This window comes from Dermochelys coriacea, chromosome 3 (genome assembly GCF_009764565.3).
Source record: "Dermochelys coriacea isolate rDerCor1 chromosome 3, rDerCor1.pri.v4, whole genome shotgun sequence".
Taxonomy (NCBI): domain Eukaryota; kingdom Metazoa; phylum Chordata; order Testudines; family Dermochelyidae; genus Dermochelys; species Dermochelys coriacea.
Genome location: NC_050070.1, coordinates 161,452,904 through 161,468,474, shown reverse-complemented (window position 1 = coordinate 161,468,474; position 15,571 = coordinate 161,452,904). Strand labels below are relative to the sequence as shown.

Sequence of the window (15,571 nt, the reverse complement as noted above, 5' to 3'; positions counted from 1 at the left end):
GTCACTTTACAGTTTTAATAACTGTATATTTATATAGCTGCCTGCCACTGAAAGCAATTTTTCTAAGCTGTCTAGCTCAGGGGTGGGCACACTACAGCCCACGAGCCAGATCTAGTCCCTCGGGGACTTTGATCCGGCCTGTGGGATTGCCAACCGTGTGGCGCTGCACCACTCTGGGAAGCGGCCACACCACGTCCCTGCAGCCCCTGGGGGTAAGGGGGCAGAAAGCTCTGCATGCTGCTCGTGCCTGTGGGTACCTCCCCCAAAGCTCCAATTGGCCAGGAATGGTAATGCTCTAGATAAGCAAATATAAATGCTCCGCCAGGCCGGAGCCTGAACCCCTCCTTTACCCTAACTTCCTGCCCTGACCTCCCTGCCGCATCCCACACCCCAACCCCCTGCCCTGAGCCCCCTCCTGCACCCCCCAACCCAAGTCCCCTACTGCACTCTAACCCCCTTCTCTGATCCCCCTCATACACCTCGCACCCCTCCTCTGCCCCAACACCTTTCCCTGAGCCCCTTCCTGCACACTGCACCCCCCTCCCACACCCCACACTCTGCTTGCAGGGCAGGGGGCTGGGGTGTGAGGGCAATTTCCCCACCCAGATGTGGCCCTCGGGCCAAAAAGTTTGCCCACCCCTGGTCTAGCTCCTAAATCTCTGCAAAATAAAGTGGACATATTTTGCACAGCCTCATCTTAAAGGTGAGAAGAGTTGAACAGCAACTTTCTCACAGGATAAAATGTGATGCACTTGAAATAACTGCAGTTGGCCACTACTGGTGGCACAGTAGCTGTTTTGGATCAAATATATCCCTTTCTAAATGTGTTTCTAATTCATACTGCACCAAAGTGTTTTTTTGCCTTACACCATTTTCAGTCATAGATTAATAGATTCCAAGGCCACAAGTGGCCATTGTGATCATCCCATGTGACCTTAGGCCATAACAGGCCTTGGAATGTCTCAAATTCCTAGAACAGATTTTTTTTTGGGGGGGGGGGGGGGATTTTCTTGATTTTAAAATGGTCAGTGATGGAGAATCCACCATAACTGATTGGTTTAAAATGTACACCTTGTTTAAATTATTTGTTAGGAAATGCAATTTGAAACATGCAAATAGCTTTTATATTTGTGACCAGTAAATACTGGTTTTGTACAAAGGTAAGGAAATGCTTGTGTGAAAAATGAATACAAAATTCCATTAGTAAACACAAATGTTCCCAGAAGAACATAGGATAGTAGTTCAGTTTTCCCCCCCCAGAATCAATTTCGCTTGTCTCTCCTTACAAAAGGGAACACTCCACAGATACCAGGTTTATTTTTATATGGCTTATGACCACAGCTGTACAAACAGCATTTAGACATCACAAGGATAGAGTGACACATAAAACCACACACACAGGTAATTGCTTTATTTCTTGTTTCTGCATCTCTCCTCTGGGAGAGTGCATTGGTCTCTGTTACCTAGTCTTTAAAGGGTCTCTCTCCAGAGTACAACAAACAGATACAGCTAATGACTGGATTTTACAAATAAAACTCCATACGTTTTATGGCCCTGGGTCTGCAAAACACAGGGGAGAAGTCCCATTGAGCTCAAAAGGACAAATGTGCATAAGTATTTGCGGGTTGAGAGCCTAGATCTAACCGACCTGCAGACTCCAAGGTTCTCTCTTTCTTAGCTAAAAGCAAGTATACATAGTTCTCTTCCAGTGAACTGTACAACACCACTTGGAAAATAAATTTAAGAATTCAAAGTAACAAAGCAACAAAGTAAACCAAGAACTTGATTTCATTTGTCTTTCTTTCTGTACTTCGTGATGATTAAAATGAAGTTGTACAATCAGTGAATTATACAATAAAAAAATACTCTTAGAAGGTCACTTTTAAAATTGGATGCGTGTTTTCTTTTGCCTATTTATGAAGGCCTGGAAGATTTTGTGTGTGTGTGTGTGTGTGTGTGTGTGTGTGTGTGTGTGTGTGTGTGTGTGTGTGTGTGTGTGTGTGTGTGTGTGTGTGTGTGTGTGTGTGTGTGTGTGTGTGTGTGTGTGTGTTTTTTAAACCATAATAATAAAAGAATGTGTTTTAAAGGTTAGAAATATGAGGAATATCAAGTCTGATCTTCCCTGATTTTGCTAAGGAACCTCTTCAGGCTCTTGGAGCATGAGTATTGTTAATTTTCAGGACTTAAAAATTCAACTCCCACCTTTTCATTTAACAGTCATCATGTCTCCAAAGTGTTCATGAGGCACTGGAATTACATAGACCCCCAAAACACATTAATCTATCTGTTTAAAACCCTTTCTCCTCTCAGTTGCTCAGCCTTCAGTCTCCAGACCTGCAGGATGTCACATTCTCCAGTCACCAGAGAGCCTTGCTATATGCTTATATTTCCAGTGAAGAGATTAATGGAAAGGAAGGCAAATGGTAAACACTTCAGGGCAGGGACTATGTTTGTACAGTGCCTACCACAATGGGATCTTGGCCTCTAGGTACTATGGTAATTTAAAAAAAAAAAAAAAAAAGAGTAAAAGCAAACGATGGATATCAAATGATCACAAAAGCTGCACGTCTCATACCTGAGCCAAACCACACTTCAGCCAGGTGGCAGTCACTCTCACCAGGCTCTTTACACAGCTCCACGACATCTCTGCAAGTGGTTTCAGGTGTAATTGGCACCTCAGTGAAGTGTTGTTCATTGTTACTGAGGTACACAGTAAGAAACATCTGAAAGAGAAAGATAATGGCACACAGTAGAATACAAAAGGTAGGTTGCATGCCACACCCAAGTCCTTATTATTAAGCTCATCACTCTCAGCCTAAAGCACTTGTTACCATTCATTAGTGATCACTGAACATACACAGTCCTATCAATATCACAAAAATTCACAGAAAAGTACTGAGCAAAATGAGATGCTAGGGAAGTCATTTCCAGTTTATGTAAACAGTTTAACTGGCTACACGTCTCAAACGATCTGTACTATATATTGCATCTGCATCCCTTTCTGAGATATTAGAGTTGTGAGGGAAAAAACACACACACAAATTATATATATCTATATCTATATCTATATATAAGCCTGTTCTTTCAGGCCAAGAGTTGAAAGAGGAGATGTGAAGTGTCAAAATTCTCTCTGCATCACTCTAAGGTAACTACGCACTGCACAATGATTTGATGTAGAAGCAGAAATAGTCCTCTACTGTTCAGAAGTGTTCTTAACCAGAAAGAACTTCTCATGAAGGAGAACAAAGATAGTTAAAGTCTGGAGAAAGATCACTGTCATTTCTTATCCAGTAGAAGCTAATATTTTGGATTTATGTAGCTAGCACTTGTCACTTGAGGATCTCCTACAGATAGCACAACTCAACTTATTATGCCCTTAAACATTCCCTGCATGAATACAAGGTTCCCTGCAAATGCAGTCAAATGAAATGTGCTTCAAATCTCTTCTGGCTTCCTCTCTTAGCAACTCACTGTTCTTCAATTAGGATTATTCAATATGAGAAAAGTATTTAATAAAACAGCCACCTGCTCCTCTTTGCTGTTATTTCTCTACCCTCTGCAATAGGAAGCTCAGATTTTTTTTTTTAAATTAAGAACTATAGCCTAATTTTCAGTGAAGATTACTTCAGTGGGAGCTGTGGATCAGCATCTCTGAAAACAAGGCAATCAGTTTGTTGTATATTACTATTTTAGAATTATAAATTTAAGAAGCTGACTCAAAAATTAAATAGGTTTATTTTGTTCCTGGAGTTCCTCTGAATTTTGATTTCAGCACTAGCTGAAAGACAACTTCCAAAATCATAAATCTCAAAATGTCTTCACAACAGCAATTACTCTGTTAAACCAATTGAACATTTTAACTGTAGGTCTCCTAGCAAAATATGTTCCAAGTCAACAAAAAGACTGGATCTTGGAAGCCAGTCGTGTTTATTCTCACCCCCTTCCCCAAAGCTATGTTAAAGTCATATGGGGTAAAAGTGGACAGGTGAAGATTCTTTATGAACAACAGTTTAACGATTCAAAATATGCTGGGCCTGAACTATGACTCAAGCAAGGAACATTTCCATTGTACCTTTCCCTCTAACTTTAAAAAGGGAGCCATTACAGCATATACTTATTCAGTTGTTTTCTGTAGATACAGTAGGTCAAACTCACACCTGGCATCACTAGAGACAAATTTGGCCCATCATATTGAGGACTTAAAATCTTTTGAGGAAAGGATGAACATAGTTTAAGGTGTGCATTTGTCTGAGAAAAATCCTGTTTACTTTGTCAATGATCTTTCAAATGCCTGGGTTCCTCCCCCTCAAAACAAGTAGCGGCAGCCATCTTATTTACATGTAAAACTGTCAAATTAAAGATATTCTAATACTTTAATGGACTTCAAAACTACAGTATACAACATTTCTTGTTACACAGTCACCTGGAGTGGGTATGTTGAATTGCTAGCTCCTAGGCTGTCTCTGCACTGGAGTACTAAACAACTGGTAACTAAACTAATGGGATTGCACCCACGTATCAAAGCCAGTCCGTCTTCAGTTCCTGGTACAGCTCCCTGAAGCAATGGCATCTGAGAAATTTCAAAAGGCCTTCCGCAAGCAGTAAGAGAGCTAAAAGGAACTGAGGAAAAAGAGCTTGCAACTCCCAGAATTCCTAAGGGAACTCCCATAAATCCCCGGCACCATTTCTTAGTCACTGCATCACAGTGAAAGCAAGGGAAAAGGTATGTGGGATGAGCAACAGAATGGGAGAGAAGAGACCAGATAAAAGGGAGTAGGGAGAGTGTGTGAAACGCACAGGTGGTGATAATGAATGTGTGGTACTGAAGGAATGGGGGGGTAAAAAAAAAAAAAGGAAGGAAAATGGGGGGTGAGAGATTGTACTCTTCAGTTTTAAGATGAAATTCAGGAAGTCATTTGTTTCCCACACACAGAAAGAGAGAAGGAAGTTGTGAGCCCTGAAGCCCCTTCTCCTTCCCTCTCCCACCCTTGGCCGGAAGCAGCTAGTAAGTTCGTGCGACGTGCCAGCAGTGTATGCAGCCACACAGCCTAGGACTCTTCGTTTAAACGCTGAGCGCTATTGGGGGCACGTTTCCGTGTAGACCAGAGGTGTGTTACAGGCATGCTACAGCAGTTAGCGTACCATATGTATCTAATGTGGAAAAGGCCATCATGACTCTTTGTGCAGTTTATGGGAAAGTGCCAATGATGTGTCACTGGTAGTTTGGTTCTATTTAAAGCTTTCCAATTGAAGCTTTGAAGTTCAACTGTAAATTTACAACAATGCTCCACAACAAAAAACTCTAAAACACACATTTTTTACACACTATTTTAAGGAGAGTTTGAAGGTGGGGAAATGACATTCCACCATGCAGAGCTACCATGTAATCAGAGACAGAACCAGAAACCAGGAAAAACAGTTTTGTTTTCCTTAAGCTCAGCCAGCTTTGCAGCTGCAGTGAAAACCTGGAGTTTTACAGGAATGTACAATACACCACCTTTTGTAGCATTAACAATGACTGCCCCAACCACTTCACACTTAAAATGCACACAAAACTATCTGCAAAATGTGCTGCATCTGGGGACATTTGTTTTCAGTGATTCACTTTCAGCAGGGAATGTTTTTAATTAAAACAAGCATAATCATGGGTATTATATGGAACCTCAGACAGCCAACCTAATACAAGATTATTCACTCCTCAAATGAGCATAACTAAATCCCACTGCTAATCTTGAGGTTTACATACACAGAGGCAACTGTTCAGAAAGGGTCACAAGTTGCCCATCTATACCCTGAAAATCCCAGATAAACTACTTTACCAGGGTGTCGAACCTCCCTTAGCAATGACTATGTCCAGAATATTTGTATTCGATGACAAATTGAAAGTGTATTTCCAGATGGACATCAAGTAATTAACTGAAGTGTTTGGATCAGCCCCAAGGATATAGTAGGGGGCATGGCCTACCCAACTACCTGCTGCTCTGATATGAGCCATCCCTTCCCTGCTATTCAGCAGCTCCCACACAGGCCATCTACTGCATTACAGAGGAGGGACGAGAAAGCAGCACTGGCTGCTCCATTGCCTGGTAGGCTGTATAAACTCCAAGAAGAGCAAAGTAAGAGCTTGCCTGGCTCTGCCTGAGCCTAAAAGGGAATATGGCTGCCTTCCCTATCACTGCAACCTACGACAGCACAGAACAGAGGAAGGGAGAAGCTAAGAACTAGAAACCTTTTACAGCTCCCTGATTGACTGCTTTGGCATGGGTGGGTTATAGTAGCCTGGTGGCTGCTCTAACTGCACAAGCTGGCAAGGCTCCCCAAGAGACCACACACCAGCAGGGGATAGCTGACACGTAGCATGCACCAGTCACTCTCTCAACCCAACTCTTGACATGCTGCTCCACATCCCAGCATGGCCCCTAGGCAGAGGCTGTGGGGAGGGAGGCATGGGAGTGAAGTAAACTGGCACCATACCCACTGGGGAATCACCAGCAAAGGATGTTTGGGTGCTCTGAAAAACCTAATTGGCATAAATGGACCATAAGAAGCCAGAGAGACTGCCCCAAAGTACTGGCTGTAGCCCTTGACCTTCTTGAAATATGTTTGGCCCCAAAACCTCAAGAAATTGGACACCACCTCTCCAAATGGGCATGAGTTACTATGACAAAAGAAAAGCAACAGGTAAACCAAACCATTCAGTTTGAAGAAGTGGAGGAGAACAGTCAGATCCTCAAATGCTATTACAGACAATATCCAATGAGGCTGAAAGCTCTGACTATTGCAAGTAGTTCTGTGCCAAGTTTAATCTTGTTTTACCTTTTGGGGACTGTTTTTCAGAAGCGTTAACCCATCAAAACTCCAACTGAAATTCTCCGTTTTGCTAATATCCTCCATTGTGATAGAGATATGTTACTTCTGGATGTGTCTTGCAGTTCAATTTCTAGTTTGTTTGGACACCTAAAGACAGTCTCCTCCCACATATATATCCATTTAAATATTGGGGGAAATGCATTCTGGTCACTAGCGGGGACAGGATCAACCATGCTCAACACGTGTTGGCAGTATAAAAAGGACTGATCATGGACACTTTGCCTTGACTACACCAATGTCTAAGATGTGTAGAATTATGACTGGTCAGATGCCAAAAAATCATTTTCTAGCATAGACAGGACCTATTTGGACTTGAGTGTACAGAGTGTTATTTGCCATTTATTTTGTTCTACTCCTTGGACAATCATGACTGAATATTTTGTTTGTGATTTATGAAGGGGTTTTAAATGTAAAAGCATTGGATCCCAGCAGTGTAGCCTGTGACATATTCACCAGATGCCAGAGATGGGTGGTAGATCTAGCAATGCAGGTTCCAGCATGGTTTACCAGACATTTCAGCTGGCAGTATTGTCCGGCCTAGAAAATAAACTTTGTAATTATGGCTCCTCCAGCAAAGGAAAGACTTTAATCTGACGCATCAAGGACACTGGAGGAATGACTAACATGTGCACATTCAGCCAGAGACCATTTTTTGAGCAGGCATACGAATCTTTAGAAATGCAAGTGAAGTGCACAACCCGCAAGTGTTGAGATGGCAAAGCAAAGTACATATTTATAAATAAGAACTTTTCACATCTCTACAAAAGAATGGACCAGATTCAGAGGCAAATCTAATGGAATCCATATTGGTGCAAGTTACACCTTCTAGTCCCCTCATCATGAGTTACAGCATCTGATTCCAATCCATGTAATTTACACATCATCATCTTCTCTGTAATAACCCACTACATTTGAATCGTAACACCTACTGAAGAGGCCGGAAAGGGAGGTGGTGCAGCAGGACAAGCAATTAAAAAGAGGATGTAAGAAGGTATAATTAAAGCAGGCCACACCCTACGTTAAATTTTCACCCTCTTCTGTTTCATCAGCATGCAAGTTATGCTCACATAAACTTCCTGGGATTCACCTCTGAATTTGCCCCCCCCTTTTTTTTTTAAAAAATTCATTCAGTGACAGTATAATTTCAGACAAGCTCTTTTATGTGTAGTTTAATACAGCATATATACCGTTTCCCAGCTCTAACATTTGTGGCTAACTATTTCTATTTCTTGAAAAAAGTTGCTGAGCTCTGCTTAAATGCAGATCTATATGCCCACAAGGGATTTTAACTACAGCTTTAAGATCGAGGAGTACTTGTGGCACCTTAGAGACTAACAAATGTATTTGGGCACAAGCTTTCGTGGGCTAAAACCCATAAACGTTTAGGCCCAAATACATTTGTTAGTCTCTAAGGTGCCACAAGTACTCCTTGTTCTTTTTGCTGTCACTTTAAAAAACAGAATCAGTTTTCCTAACTGGTATTAAGCAAAAGTTCAAGTAGCTGAGAAGATATTTGCATTACACAGTTTATTTGCTGTTCAACTGAGCAGATATGGTGGTATGCGGAGGACCAGCTGTGTTTTCCTGTGTCAGAGGATATTACTATAGTGATTAAAGTGTACTGGAGAAATTAAGGGAAAAAGAAATACACTTGTCTTTTTAACCTGGCTAGAGATGGACCATTGGTCTGACCCAGTATGGCCGTTCTGCAGTTCTTAACTTTGGCAGGGTCCCTTTCTAAGGGCCTGGGTTTTCCTTTCTCTACGCTCTAAAAAAGAGGGTGGCAAAAAATCTTCAAATTTGTAAAGTAGTTCCATTACATAATTTTGCATCAACATAATATTTTAAATGCAATCTTCAGTTATATCAAATATTTTAAATCCCTATGTGCATGTGTTGACTGGAAAACTCAATTATTATGCAGCTTCTCTGACAGCTTAGGTAATTTCTGAAATTAACCTAAGTAAAAAGGACAGTCTGTACTTTCACACAGGTTCTAGTCAAAGTTCTTATGCAGCCTTTAATTAGCAGCAATCCTTTGAGACAAAACCACGCACATTATAAACCTATACATTTCACATAAAACACTATATTCAAATATGGAGTTCATTAAGGGCCTTACATTCCCTACATAAATAATGTTTGTAGCATTGTTGTAGATGTGATAGTCCCAGAATATGAAAGAGAAAAGGTGGGTAAGGTTATATCTGTTGTTGGACCCACTTGTGTTGGTGAAAGAGACCAGTTTTTGACATAGAAATGTGTTACTTCTGGATGTGTCTTTCAGTTCAATTTCTTGTGTTTAGACACCTAAAGACAGTCTCCTCCCGCAGATATCCATTCAAGAATGGGGAAAAACGGGTTTTGGTCCCTGGTGGGGACAGGAACAACCATGCTCAACACCTAGTGGCTTTTGAGCTTGTCTCTTTCACCAACACAAGTCGATTCAAGAAAAGATTATCTCACCCACCTGGTCTCTCTACAAAAATAATGAAATTCAGGGTTAACACTTTAACCTAGCCCTGTTTTGCCCAGGTATAATGCATCACAAATGGTATAAAAGAGGCAATAACACTCTCCACTTACATAGCACCTATCATCTAAGCACTTTACAAACAAACAATAAGCCTCAACACAAAAACAGGCAAGCAAGTAGTCTGCTCATATTACAGATGGGAAAACTGAGGCACACAACTAATTGGCAGAGATACAAGAACCCAGTAGGCCCAAGGGAACACTACCCCTCTATAAAAAAGCATGAACTATTTTAATATTGTGAATCAGTCTAAGCAAATGATGTCATTTCAGCATTCAACTCTGAGGTTTTTCTGCTTTGTGAGTTTAAGACAGACCCTTAACTTTAATATTCTTAAGCCACAAAAAGATAGTTTTAAATTCCCTAGATATTTATAGCAGCACTAGGAAATGGTGTTGGAGAAACATTTCATGGGATACAGTTTAATGTCCCATCAAAATGAGATAAATGAAATTCTTCAGATTAATAGTGATGTGTAATAGAATCACAATCTAAATTAGACAGCAAGCTCTTCAAGGCAGGGACCTCTTCTTCCCCCAATGATTCCATGTACAGTGAGAATGTATAAGAAAATTTTAGCTGTATTCTAGAAAGCCATCATTTCAGAGGTGCAGTAGCTGCTTTTAAAAACAGTGTGGGAGGTGGAAGAATTACAAGAGCCAGATTCATATCCTGAATTAAATAAATAGTAACAGAGTTATTTTCAGTTAGAGTACAAAAAACAGAACAGTAATGTCTAATGTTTTAGGGTAAATAAGAACACTAGCTATTAAATTGAAAAAGCAATTTGTATGAGAGAAAGAGATAGATATAACTACTTCCAGGCAGGGATCTTGCATCCAAAGTTTCAGCCTGGAGTGAGTTTTTACAGGCAAGTAAAAACCCCTTTATAAAAAAAGTCCTGGACCTTACCTAGCCCTGGAAAACACAAACACTGATGCTTCATCTTCACAAGCCAGCCATGAAGAAATCAGCTATTAAAATGTCTCACATTTCTGCTGACTTGACTGCAACTTTCTAAACAAAAGGCAGCTGGTACAATGGCAGGTTTTTTATATTCTGATCAACAGAATTCCACATTGGTACGTAGTTCTAGCTCTCAATTTAACAGGAGAGAGGCAGCAACTAAAGCTGATACACCAAGTTTGTATCAGTAACAAAGGGATTCCTTTCATATCAAGTTTCAGAGTAGCAGCCGTGTTAGTCTGTATTCACAAAAAGAAAAGGAGTACTTGTGGCACCTTAGAGACTAACAAATTTATTAGAGCATAAGCTTTCGTGAGCTACAGCTCACTTCATCGGATGCATTTGGTGGAAAAAACAGAGGGGAGATTGATTGTGTGTATATCAATCTCCCCTCTGTTTTTTCCACCAAATGCATCCGATGAAGTGAGCTGTAGCTCACGAAAGCTTATGCTCTAATAAATTTGTTAGTCTCTAAGGTGCCACAAGTACTCCTTTTCTTCTTTCATATCAAGTTATATAGAGACATAGATACTAAGGTCAGAAGGGACCATTCTGATCATCTAGTCTGACCTCCTGCACAATGCAGGCCACAGAATCTCACCCACCCACTCCTGTGAAAAACCTCACCTATGTCTGAGCTACTGAAGTCCTCAAATCGTGGTTTAAAGACTTCAAGGAGCAGAGAATCCTCCATCAAGTTACCCGTGCCCCATGCTACAAAGGAAGGTGAAAAACCTCCAGGGCCTCTTCCAATCTGCCCTGGAGGAAAATTCCTTCCCAACCCCAAATATGGTGATCAGCTAAACCCTGAGCATATGGGCAAGATTCACCAGCCAGATACTACAGAAAATTCTTTCCTGGGTAACTCTGATCCCACCCATCTAATATCCCATCAGGCCTATTTACCATGAATATTTAAAGATCAATTAATTACCAAAATCACGTTATCCCATCATACTATCTCCTCCATAAACTTATCGAGTTTAATCTTAAAGCCAGATAGATCTTTTGCCCCCACTGCTTCCCTTGGAAGGCTATTCCAAAACTTCACTCCTCTGATGGTTAGAAACCTTCATCTAATTTCAAGTCTAAACTTCCTGGTGGCCAGTTTATATCCATTTGTTCTTGTGTCCACATTGGTACTGAGCTTAAATAATTCCTCTCCTGTATTTATCCCTCTGATATATTTATAGAGAGCAATCATATCTGCCCTCAACCTTCTTTTAGTTAGGCTAAACAAACCAAGCTCCTTGCATCTCCTTTCATAAGGCAAGTTTTCCATTCCTCGGATCATCCTAGTAGCCCTTCTCTGTAACTGTTCCAGTTCAAATTCATCCTTTTTAAACATGGGAGACCAGAACTGCACACAGTATTCCAGGTGAGGTCTCACCAGTGCCTTGAATAACGGTACTAAAACTGCAGAATGGTAAAAAACTGCGGAACCACCTGATCAACATCCTCTACAGCAAACAGGGAAAGATTATGAGAGTATCCAGTTTTGAGAGCTCATTCTTAAAGAGCCAACCTTCCATACAAACTTCCTCAAAAAGAAAAAGGAGTACTTGTGGCACCTTAGAGACTAACAAATTTATTTGAGCATAAGCTTTCGTGACCTACAGCTCACTTCATCGGATGCATGAAAGCTTATACTCAAATAAATTTGTTAGTCTCTAAGGTGCCACAAGTACTCCTTTTCTTTTTGCGAATACAGACCAACATGGCTGCTACTCTGAAACCTGTCATTATGCAACAAACTTCCTCATGGCTGGACTTTACAAAAAGTAGACAAGCCATCTACAACACACACTTTGCTTCTCTACAAAAGAAAAAGGACACTAAACTCTTGAAACTATTACATGCTACAAGGGGCCACAACAGTGGTTCCCGTAATCCACCCAGCAATATTGTTAATCTGTCCAACTATACTCTTAGCCCAGCAGAAGAATCTGTCCTATCTCGGGGCCTCTCCTTTTGCCCCTCCACCCCCACGAACATGATACAGTTCTGTGGTGAACTAGAATCCTATTTTCGACGTCTCCGACTCAAGGAATATTTCCAATACACCTCTAACCAATGTATTAACCCACAGGGACCTTCCTACCAACACTACAAAAAGAAGGATTCTGGGTGGACTCCTCCTGAAGGTTGAAACAACAGACTGGACTTCTACATAGAGTGCTTCCGCTGACGTGCACGGGCTGAAATTGTGGAAAAGCAGCATCACTTGCCCCACAACCTCAGCCGTGCAGAACACAATGCCATCCACAGCCTCAGAAATAACTCTGACATCATAATCAAAAAGGCTGACAAAGGAGGTGCTGTCGTCATGACTAGGTTGGAATATGAACAAGAGGCTGCTAGGCAGCTCTCCAACACCACTTTCTACAAGCCATTACCCTCTGATCCCACTGAGGGTTACCAAAAGAAACTACAGCATTTGCTCAAGAAACTCTCTGAAAAAGCACAAGAACAAATCTGCACAGACACACCCCTGGAACCCCGACCTGGGGTATTCTATCTGCTACCCAAGAGCCATAAACCTGGAAATCCTGGACGCCCCATCTCCTCAGGCATTAGCACCCTGACAGCAGGATTGTCTGGCTATGTAGACTCCCTCCTCAGGCCCTACGCTACCAGCACTCCCAGCTATCTTCGAGACACCACTGACTTCCTGAGGAAACTACAATCCATCGGTGATCTTCCTAAAAACACCCTCCTGGCCACTATGGATGTAGAAGCCCTCTACACCAACATTCCACACAAAGATGGACTACAAACCATCAGAAACAGTATCCCCGATAATGTCACTGCTAACCTGTTGGCTGAACTTTGTGACTTTGTCCTCACCCATAACTATTTCACATTTGGGGACAATGTATACCTTCAAATCAGCGGCACTGCGATGGGTACCCACATGGCCCCACAGCATGCCAACATTTTTATGGCTGACTTAGAACAATGCTTCCTCAGCTCTCGTCCCCCAATGCCCCTACTCTACTTGCGCTACATTGATGACGTCTTCATCATCTGGACCCATGGAAAAGAAGCCCTTGAGGAATTCCACCATGATTTCAACAATTTCCATCCCACCATCAACCTCAGCCTGGACCAGTCCACACAAGAGATCCACTTCCTGGACACTACGGTGCTAATAAGCGATGGTCACATTTGCACCAAATGCATCCGATGAAGTGAGCTGTAGCTCACGAAAGCTTATGCTCTAATAAATTTGTTAGTCTCTAAGGTGCCACAAGTACTCCTTTTCTTTTTGCGAATACAGACTAACACGGCTGCTACTCTGAAACAGATCTTGGGAGACAGGCCAGTCCTTGCTTACAGACAGCCCCCCCAACCTGAAGCAAATACTCACCAGCAACCACACACCAGAAACACTAACCCAGGAACCTATCCTTGCAACTAAGCCTGTTGCCAACTCTGTCCACATATCTATTCAGGGGACATCATCAAAGGGCCTAATCACATCAGCCACACTATCAGAGACTCGTTCACCTGCGCATCTACCAATGTGTGATATGCCATCATGTGCCAGCAATGCCCCTCTGCCATGTACATTGGTCAAACTGGACAGTCTCTACGTAAAAGAATAAATGAACACAAATCAGACGTGAAGAATTATAACATTCAAAAACCAGTCGGAGAACACTTCAATCTCTCTCATCACTCGATTACAGACCTAAAAGTTGCAATTCTTCAACAAAAAAACTTCAAAAACAGACTCCAACGAGGGACTGCTGAATTAACTTAGGCTTGAATGGGAGTGGATGAGTCATTACATAAAGTAAAACTATTTCCCCATGTTATTTCTCCCCCCTCCCCACCCCTTACTGTTCCTCAGACGTTCTTGTTAACTGCTGGAAATGGCCCACCTTGATCATCACCACAAAAGGTTTTCCTCCTTCCCGCTGGTAATAGCTCATCTTACGTGATCACTCTCCTTACAGTCAGTCAGTCAGTCAGTCAGTCTCTCTCTCTCTCTCTCTCTCTCTCTGTGCGCGTGCACACACACACTTCCTCTGTTCTGTGCTGTGCTGTCATAGGTTGCAGTGATAGGGAAGGCAGCCATCTTTGCTAGATATTCCCTTTTAGGCTCAGGCAGAGCCAGGCAAGCTCTTACTTTGCTCTTCTTGGAGTTTATACAGCCTACCAGGCAATGGAGCAGCCAGTGCTGCTTTCTCGTCCCTCCTCTGTAATGCAGTAGATGGCCTGTGTGGGAACTGCTGAATAGCAGGGAAGGGATGGCTCACATCAGAGCAGCAGGTAGTTGGGTAGGCCATGCCCCCTACTACATCCTGGGGGTGGATCCAAACACTTCAGTTAATTACTTGATGTCCCTCTGGAAATACACTTTCAATTTGTCATCAAATACAAATATTCTGGACATAGTCATTGCTAAGGGAGGTTTGACACCCTGGTAAAGTAGTTTATCTGGGATTTTCAGGGTATAGATGGGCAACTTGTGACCCTCCCCACTGTATTTTCCACCGAATGCATCCAATGAAGTGAGCTGTAGCTCACGAAAGCTTATGCTCAAATAAATTCGTTAGTCTCTAAAGTGCCACAAGTATTCCTTTTCTTTTTTTGCAAATACAAACTAACATGGCTGCTACTCTGAAAACTAAAACCTCCTTATCCCTACTGGAAATACCTCTCCTGATGCATCCCAAGACCGCATTAGCTTTTTTCACGGCCATATCACATTGGCGGCTCATAGTCATCCTATGATCAACCAATACTCCAAGGTCCTTCTCCTCCTCCATTACTTCTAATTGATGCGTCCCCAGTTTATAATTCTTATTATTAATCCCTAAATGCATAACCTTACACTTCTCACTATTAAATTTCATCCTATTACTATTACTCCAGTTTACAAGGTCATCCAGATCCTCCTGTATGATATCCCGGCCCTTCTCTAAATTGGCAATACCTCCCAGCTTTGTAACATCTGCAAACTTTATTTTATTAGCACACTCCCACTTTTTGTGCCGAGGGCAGTAATAAAAAGATTAAATAAGATTGGTCCCTGAGGAACTCCCTCCAGCCTGACAGTTCACCTTTCAGTAGGACCCGCTGTAGTCTCCCCTTTAACCAGTTCCTTATCCACCTTTCAATATTCGTATTGATCCCCATCTTTTCCAATTTAACTAATAATTCCCCATGTGGCACGGTATCAAACGCCTT

General features: G+C 41.9%; 1 protein-coding gene across 5 annotated transcripts in view; it reads right to left on the bottom strand.

The window, feature by feature from the left end:
- TP53BP2 (tumor protein p53 binding protein 2) overlaps positions 1–15,571 on the bottom strand; it is a 69,061-nt gene that overhangs the window by 40,181 nt on the left and 13,309 nt on the right. For 4 of the 5 annotated variants that reach the window (XM_038394364.2, XM_038394365.2, XM_038394367.2 and 1 more), the window contains exon 2: positions 2,576–2,723. In XM_038394364.2, coding sequence (XP_038250292.1) covers positions 2,576–2,723 — 148 coding nt within the window. Of the gene's footprint in view, positions 1–2,575; positions 2,726–15,571 lie in introns of all 5 variants that reach the window. The other variant, XM_043511712.1, reaches the window with a different exon arrangement.